At 38.4% G+C, this 9,038-nt stretch overlaps 1 protein-coding gene across 1 annotated transcript in view; it reads right to left on the bottom strand.

The window, feature by feature from the left end:
• Positions 1-1,932: 1,932 nt before the first annotated feature.
• Positions 1,933-9,038, bottom strand: part of PRKN (parkin RBR E3 ubiquitin protein ligase) — a 712,407-nt gene continuing 705,301 nt past the window's right edge. The window contains exons 11-12 of the mRNA XM_071740466.1: positions 5,758-5,875; positions 1,933-3,204 (exon numbers count right to left, since the gene is read on the bottom strand). Of these exons, the coding sequence (XP_071596567.1) occupies positions 3,095-3,204; positions 5,758-5,875 (228 nt within the window). The 3' untranslated portion in view covers positions 1,933-3,094. The remainder of the gene's footprint in view (positions 3,205-5,757; positions 5,876-9,038) is intronic.

Below are 9,038 nucleotides of genomic sequence, written 5' to 3'. Positions count from 1 at the left end.
TTCTCTGACTTTTCCAATTCTCTGACCTTCCTAAAATCATTAAGTAACACAATGCTTACCACATTTTTTGCGCAGCTTGAACACACTCGTATTGTGATCAAAATTATCAGCCCTTATGGTTGTGTGGCTTGAGCATACATAATAATTGAACTTATTATTGAATCAGCTTTCATGAGTTATTCCTTCCATAGTTCTGATTAAATCATGTTCAAATACAGACCTTGAGTGTCTCTTCACCTTAATCTAATCAAGGGGTATCTGATGGTTGAGCACTTCCTTGGACTGTAACATTGTAGTCACTGTCCCTAGGAGGGACAGATCTGACTCTATAAGGTTGAATTTATTTGCGCCTAAACTCCTGTCTCAGAAGGAGTTTAGAAAGCAAGGGGGTCCACTCTGTCTCCCTGGGTGTCCCTATCCAGGTTGTGTCATGAGTTGATAATCATGTTTGGAAAAAAATAGAAATTTTTCTAAATTTGCTAGTTAAACATGGAAATATTTCCATACAAATTGTAATCAAATCAGATAAAATGTAGATGTACCTTAACATTGTAAGGAAACTAATTCACACATCTCTATAGGAATTCTAGCATTTTTATAGTGTCAGCAGAGCATTAGTCATATTTTTTCATACATTTTAAATGGTAGAAACTATGAGAATTAATCTTATTGTAAATAGAGATAAGTTTTACTGCCTGTACCATCTCAAATTTTGTGTGTGTGGGTGTGTATACAGACACAGATATATTTGTATTAACAGAGAAATCAGGACGTGTTCTCCAGGATACACTTTTTTTTTTTCAGGGTGTCAATATGGAGTGTGTGAAGAAATCTTATGTGCCAGGGGCCTATAAAGTCAGTATATAAAAGTGAATAATCTTGAGTAAATGCTGTTATTCTCCTTTCCTGCCCTTGCTTATGTCTTAGATGAATGCTCATAATCCCATTCTCTGACAAGTTCTTCCCAAGAAAGAGTTGCTTCTATTCTAGCTTTATTCATGCCTTGCTCAGGTCAGAAAGAAATACAGATGCTGATCTACAGTCCACTGACTTGAATGGACCATGATCCAGGGACATAAATTACATGTTTCTATGTACCAATTAAAATACTGCCTTGTTAGGGCAGGCTGTAGCTCAGTGAAACTGCCTTCCTCTGGAAGAAAAACACTAAAAAAAAGGGAGAGTCAGGCTTCTTTTATTCTAAATGTCTGTGGATATGAAATACAGTGATGAGCTCCCACGCAACACACTACCAAAAGAAAATTAAGCATTGTGTTTTTTTCCCTAGCTTGCAGGCAACAAACCATAGAAATTATAAAGTAGACCTAGGTGCAGGAAATCACATGATGAAATAATCAGAGCTCACATTAAAATATGCCATTAAGATAATGTACTTAGATGAGCTACACTGCAGCATTCTATTGCACCACTACATTTTAAGGTAGCTGCTTCTGCATACATTTTAGTTTACCAGTGTCAAAAAGGAAAACAGTCTTTAAGAAATGGCCATTGTTCTCTTGTTGCCCTTTCCTTTTTCATTTTCTTTTCCCAGTTCCCTCTCATTTTGGTACTTCATGCCCTCATCCCTTTATATCCTCAGACTTTTGATGTCACTTCCAGCAGAATGGAACTGTACTTCTTTTAGAAAATAGACATTTTTGTAGCAAACTTGGCCTGGCATTTCTTTTTATCTCAATCTTCTTGCTCTGCACTGACTGATACATGGCACACCCATATTTTCAGAAGTCTGCAGTCATGCCACACAAAATATTAATCCAAACCTTAGTTAAGAAGTCCTGTAATTTATTTTGCGCTAATACTATGTTTTAATAGAAGATTTAGCTTTTCTGCTGGGTGTTTGAATCAGTCAAGAAGATGTATGACCCACCCAATGTCTTTGCGCTCACTTTGCATTCAAATAAAGAAAGACAGTTTAAATTTTTGACCACTTGATTTATTGTGCGTTGTTTCCTCAAAACCAAATTGTGCAAATCCTTACATAGCATTTTGGATGTGAACAGTAGACATCTCATTTCACAATGAGACAGAAAAATAAAGAAAATAAAGAAAAATACCGAGACTGTTCAGGCTTGAAAACTCTACTAAGTTTTACTTACTGTGCTAACGTTGTAAAATGAAAGAAGTTCATCTGCTTCACACTCTTTGAGCTATGTATGTATTTTCAGAGCTTTGCCCATACTCTGATTCAATTCAGTAGAATGATGGTAGAGAAAACCCCCTGAGAAGTCTCCTCCTGCCTCCCTTTGCCATATCCAAAGCTTTGAGGTAAAAAATAAGAAAAAATTAAGCCCTGTGAGTCCAGCTTGCATGATGCTGAGTCAGATCCGGCCACCACTGCAACAGAAGTCATGCCTAGTGCTGAAACTGTACCCTTAGCTAGTCTTTCAATGGTGACAAAGTCAATAAGCACATAGACAGGTTTCAGGTCATATGTTGCAGATACCCAAGCACAAATACAGTGTAAGGCTGGATGTTTCTATGAGAATTTGGTTTGAAAGCAAAACCCCTCCTTCCTGTGAGGAAGGAAACCTGAGAAACACCAAAGAACCATAGTCTTCCCTCTGCCAAAAAAGCTGTTAAGAAATACTGCCACAAAATCAAAAATCTAAATAAAAAAATTGTGCTGAATGAGCAAAGGAGTGGTCAAAAAAAAGCAGCTGATGCAGAACCCATCCACCACTCCTCCTTGACACTCACACACACAATGCAGGCCACTCTTTCTTGCAAAAGTTGCAGATTCCTGACAATAAATGTGAAGAAAATTTCCTCACAGTAATCCTATATGCTCTCTGTGCTAACAGACTGCACAAGTTCAGAAAGATAAGGAAGAATGTACCCCTCTGTCCCACAGTGAGCAAGACTGTCCATTAAAACAATTACACTTGTTGCTTAGTGGATTTAAAGCCCTTGGCATTAACTTCAGTGTGATTTGAGTATGATTGTGCATGCAAGAAAGCAAAAACCAACAAACTGGGCCAACTTCTGAACTCTGTGTACCTGAAACCACTTGGAGTTTTGTTTAAGCAAGGAGTTCAGAATTTGGCCCTGATGACATTGGCTGGCCTCAGCACCACTACTCAAACCAGTGATCTCCCATGCAGGTTCTGTTCCACTCCAGGCCACAGTTCCAGCACCACTCAAATCTGCACTGAGGGCGAGGACATTTCATGTGCATGCAGCCACCTACAGAATAGCAACAGAATGGTTTCAGCACTTGGCAAACACTTAGAGATGTGAATAACAATAAGCAGTTTTACAATCAACTTTCTTACGCATTCATTTACTAACCACGTAGAGTACAAACCTGAGGAATACTTTTCTTGGGCTTTCTGACACTTGGTACTCTGACTGAGGTGGAATGTACTGGTCTCACTGGAGGGACTGGAGAAAAAGGAGTTGCAGCCCTGCCTGAAATTGGAAAAGACTGCTAGGGATAGGGAAAAGTGATGACTGTGGCCTCTCAAAGCTATCATGGAGCTATATGCTTAGGCTATCTGCACAAGGGTACTCTACCTTACTCCGTCTGTGAGACAGGAATTGCATGAAATCAAATAATTTTCTTGAATCTGGATTCAACAACTGAGAGATTTGCAATGAGAACAAATCAGAAGGCACAGACTTAGTTGGCTGACTGCTGATTATATGAAAATGATGTAAGTAATTTGATTTGATCTTCCTAGTATCTGAAGCAGCCTAGAGATCACACCAATATTTCCTGTGTGTTGGGTTTCTTACTTGCCTGGGCTGCGAAAGCAGCTTTAATCTCTCTGCTCACAACCTTGATAAAATGTTTATTTTGTAACATATAAAACTTTAACATTGTCAGAGGTTATTACAGAAAGACACTTCAAATGGAAATTATGCTGCTTACCACACAGAGACCTCTATATAACTCAGAATAAAGGAAAAACATGCAGTATGAAGAAATGTCATCTTAGCATCAGGATGGCAATGGGAGGTACCAGGAATTTGTGTTCCCTACTGTATGACCTGCTACCTTTTTTTTTTTTTTTTTTTTTTTTTTAAATAAATGCTACTCTCAGAAGGTCAAAACAACAGGAGAAGCAAGAACTGGTTTGTTGAAGGAGGCTTGTCTCCTTCATCTTGTTGAGAGAGAAAACTAGCTATGATGGCAAGTTTATACCTTTACATAAGAGATGCAATTTGCTAAACATCTTTATTTTAATGAAACGAGTGCCAATGGCCAACCTCCATGTAACACTTCACTTAAGGTTTACATCCAGTCCTTTCTTGTGAGTTGTATTATACCATCACTGAGTAAAACGCATCTCAGTCCCAGTGCAGGACCCAAACCCCAATAGGCTCCCTCTGTCAAATGAGTGCTCTACCTGCTAATCTAAATTAACCATGCTGCTCTCTCCCACAGGGCAGCTGAGACTGGCAGTCAGAGTGGAGAGCACCCCAATCAACGTGGCCAACAGCTTTGTGAGTACAGCACTCCTCTGAGAGACATAGATGTGTACTTAAACTCACTCAGACTGGGAACAGAGCTGTGCAAAAAGTGTTCCACTCTTCCTTGGTAATATTACTGTGCTTTCACTGCTTTAAGTGGTCTCTTCTTGCAGTCTTGTGTTCTCAGCATCGTATTTAAGTGATGCCACAAAAATTGAGAAGCATCCTCTGTCCTTATTTCCATACAATATTTAGGTAATAATTTTAATATACTTTGATTAATCATATAATTACAATTAAATCTGAAACAGCAGTGAACCTATCGGCTACAGCCCATTTGCTGTTCCTTTCCTCATTTTAACCACCCCAGTAACAGCTGATTACTTTTCTTCCTACACAGCAAGCACTGGTTAATGCAGCCAATTTGTCAGGCTCTGACTTGCTCTTCTGCTGTGGGCATGGGTTGAGATTAATCAAGTATTTACTGTGCAGGCATCTACAGCAGGACCAATGCTTCACACCCCAGTTCTAGGTGTGATTCTTCTGCTCTCCATTAGCCACATCTGTTTCCTTGTGAGGTGAGATGAGTTTTGCCCTACAAATGTCTATTTTTTCAAGTGAAAATGGGAAATCTAGACAACCAGCTGGACAGTCAGGCATATGAACACTACATCCAGTGTCTCCCTGTGCCTCATTTATCCTATCTGTAAAATAGCTGGGCATTTAGTTGAGGCTTAATTAGTGGCTTTACAACTAAGTGATTTAGATTTAGTGGACACTGGAAGTTTGATTCTGCTTCGGGGATTAAAGCCCATCTTGCAAGAAAAGCAACAAGCAACACTTGATACCTCAGAATGGTGGGGTTTCTGCAAGGAAACTGTTTGTCAATGCTAAGTGTATTCCATTGTTTTGGAAGGAAAGATTTAATTCAAAACTAAATTTATATAGATCAAAGAGGCCTTAAGGAGGCACAAAGAAGAAGCATAAGAACTCTGGAGAAAAATAAAAAAATAAACCAAAACTATGAATAATGAAAACAAGTAACACCCCAGATAGAATGACAGGGATGGAAAAAGTAATCACAAAGAGTGTTTTAATAGGCACTCCTGTGTTTGTCCCATTTAAGATTGGGACAACACTATATAACTGTTCCGGGTTCATGTGATGCTGGTTTTGGGTTGCTGGGGAGGGCCCCCAGGGTGTCTCTTCATGCTCTTCCTGTCTTGGAATAACAGCGTGCATATGTAAGCATTCCTAGTCACATATTTATATTTCAAAATGATTGTTGAAAGACAGTTAACTATGAGATAATAATAAATTCACCGTTTTTTTCTACTGGAATATTGCAGCTTGGACATGGCTTGGTTGTCTTCTTGATTGTTTCTCTAGATGCCTCTTCCCATCGAGCTTGCATGGCTGCATGTTCATCAACTACGTATCCCTGCAAAGAGAAAAAAAACATAAAAACATCTGGGGGCACAATTCTGAAAGGCTGTGCTGGGACCCAGTGTCTAAAGTGGAGTTGTAACTAATTACCCATGAGAAACAGACAGGAATGACCACAAGGCCAGGTGGTTTGGACTTTGTGAGAGGCTTTTTGGAGAAAAAGAAAAAAAAAAAACCACAGCTGTGAACAACGAAGATTAACACCCCTGACTGAATGACAGAGATGGAAAGAGTCATCATGAAGACTGTTTTAAAAGGGGACTCCTGTGTTTGTCCTATTTATGACTGGGACAAAACTACACAACCTACTCAAGTTTCCTACTTGGCGGTTTCATATCAAAGGCAGTTTCCTACCTAAAGAACAAAATGAATAGTAATGCCTTGGGTTATTTCTATCAAACTAGGTTGGCAAATATGTCAATAGCACTCATAAGCAATTAATGTAGGTTTCAGCCTTAAAGTTCTACTTTCTCTGTTCCTAATATGGGCTTTTTCAAGTATGTGGGAAAACTATGAGCTTAAACTGAAGGATATAATTTGTAAAAATTTCCATAACTTCCTTGTTGTATACCTTCTAAATAGTTGTAGGTGTTTTGTGGATAGATGTTTAATATTTATTTACATGGATAACATGCATCTTAAAAAAATGCCAAAACCCAAAAAACCAGAAAACTTAAAACATGTGTGTATGGTATTTGTTTTACTTTACTGCCCATCAGTCTCCTCTGCCCTTTAATCCTTTTCATTGTTCCTTGCTAAATATTCTCTGATTAGCCAATGTTTTTGATGTAGAAGTGACAAAAACGAGCAAATTCTTCTCAGCTCTATTGTAGAAGTGACAAAAATGAACAAGGTCTTCTCAGCTCTATCCTAGAAGTGAATTTTGATCTTGGCTCTCCACCTCTGGAGAGGGAACTCAGCCCTGCACCCTGCTGGATTATTCAGCAGTTCAGCAGAAGGATGACCTCTGCACAATGGCACATCAGTAAGTTCTGGGAAACAGAAAAAGCTGCTCAGGCTAATAGCAAAGAACATAATCTCGTATTGATCTCGCAACCTTGATCTTTAAGGAAGGATGATCTTACAAGCACTCTGAGGTAACTCAGAGAAGCCTGAACACAAGGTAGAGAGAGTAGGGAATGCTTGACCTAGGCCTCGGTTTACCCAGCGACAGCCAGAAGATGAAACTATTAATCCCAACTGTTTGTAATGGGAACTGATTAATTAACATCATTAAAGCTAATGCTGGCTGACAATCACTATATCAGTGACAAAACATTGCTATTTTCTTCAGAATAATAGCCACATGAGAAGACCAGAGGTATTTTTAATGGCTGTAGGCAGCTCAAAAGAGCTTCAAAATGGCTGTTTGCCCATATAGTCCAAATCTCTGTGGTTCTATACATTTTCCCTATCTTCTTGGCTTTGTTGTGCCCTAATATTAGCAAATGACACTGAGGCAAAATTTCACATTTGATTTGTATAAAGAAATTACATCTGAGTTTGAAAACAAATAAAATTTTGCTAGGGTTTACAAATAACTGAATAACTGAACCAAATGACTTAAAACTGCATATATGTGATTCACCAATGAAAAACAAATTGCTGAAAACAGCAGAGTGAATTGTTATATTAATGCTTTCCATTGCAAAATATTCTAGCATAAAACAGATGTAGGAGCATGATATTTTCAGCTCAGTAGAGCTGAAACATCTCTCCTATGCCAAATCTTGCTGAATGCTAGCTTAAAAACTTCCTGCTGCAGGAAGCAAATGCAGAGGAATGGTATAACGACAGTCCTTCAATTCCATAAATAAATCATACCATACTGATCTATGAGCTTCCAGTGTTAATTTTTCAAGTTAATATTTATTGTAAGAATGAGAATAAAACTGTAAATAGAAATGTGTAAAATTATTACTTTATGGGAAACATAGTTTTTAAGAAAGGCTTAGGTGTCTCAAAACATAAAGTATATCTAATTTTCTAGAACAACTGTGAGAACAGTTATGGATGTCTGAAAGGGTTTGAAAGGTAGACAAAGAACAATTAATTGTACAAAGAACAGTGCTCAAATGCTCAACCCACCCTAACATTTAGCTAAACACAGCCTACCAATTATTTGGGGCTAGAGCTCTAAGCAAAAGCAGCCTCTCTGTTGAAGCTTGATCTACAAGAGATAGTGACAGTCCAACTTCTTTTCTCAACTTTTGCTGGGCTTTTTTTCTAGTATGTTCACATGAATCAACCTCCTGCTATGTTTAGTGGTGTCTTTTGCTTCACTTGTGGGGGAAAAAAAGCAGATGTTTAGGGCATTACATAGGCTAGAGGACTTCTGGAAATAATGAACTGTTTGAGCCATTTAAGATTCCAAATCTCACAAAGATAGATGTACTTAACTATGGGACTAGTGCTTGAGACTATGGAAGATTTGGACTAATCAAAACACTTAAAAAATGGTTCTAGATCAGGGATAGGAGAGATATCCATCAATATGTTTCATCCACTGGAAAAACAGAGGTGACAGTACCCCACTGATCTTGTTAATCTCACATGGAGCAGCTTTGTGTTTGGTGTGCCAAGGGAATTCTGACAAATTCAGTGTTGCTTTGTGATGACAGCAGCTAGCTAAAATCAAAGTGATATGCACAGGGTGCTCTGTCTGGTACAAGATGAAAGAGACTTTCTCTAAATAAAAGCAGAAAGCTCTGGTTTGGTAGCGCTGCACATCAAGGGTCTCTACATTAATTCATATCAGCATGAAGTAAATTCAGGTCGCTGGTGAATATTGAGTTTGCACTGCTCTAATGCAGAAAATCTAATCTAATACAGGTCATGCTTGTATAACTGTTTTCTGTGAGCAGAATAAAGAACATGCCTTTTCCTGTAAGTGGCAACAGAGCTGCAAATGACTGTCACCTTAGCCCATAAACAAAAGCAGCATGTCAAAATAGTGAAGGAACAATTCTGAAAGTGTTATTTGCAATATTTACAGCATAAACACAAAATGCTGATTACCAAAACCTTATTCAGAAGGTCATGTAACTGTGGAGACCACTGGGATATATGTTTTCCCTAACAACTCACCTAACACTTGAAGGTTCAAGCAAAGAAGGAGCATCCTGCTTCCTTCACACAGTAAGAAAACATATGTGATT

The sequence above is a fragment of the Heliangelus exortis genome, chromosome 3, assembly GCF_036169615.1.
Source record: "Heliangelus exortis chromosome 3, bHelExo1.hap1, whole genome shotgun sequence".
NCBI classification, from domain to species: Eukaryota; Metazoa; Chordata; class Aves; order Apodiformes; family Trochilidae; genus Heliangelus; species Heliangelus exortis.
The sequence above is the reverse complement of the archived record's forward strand: the minus strand, read 5'-3'. Positions and strand labels throughout refer to the sequence as shown.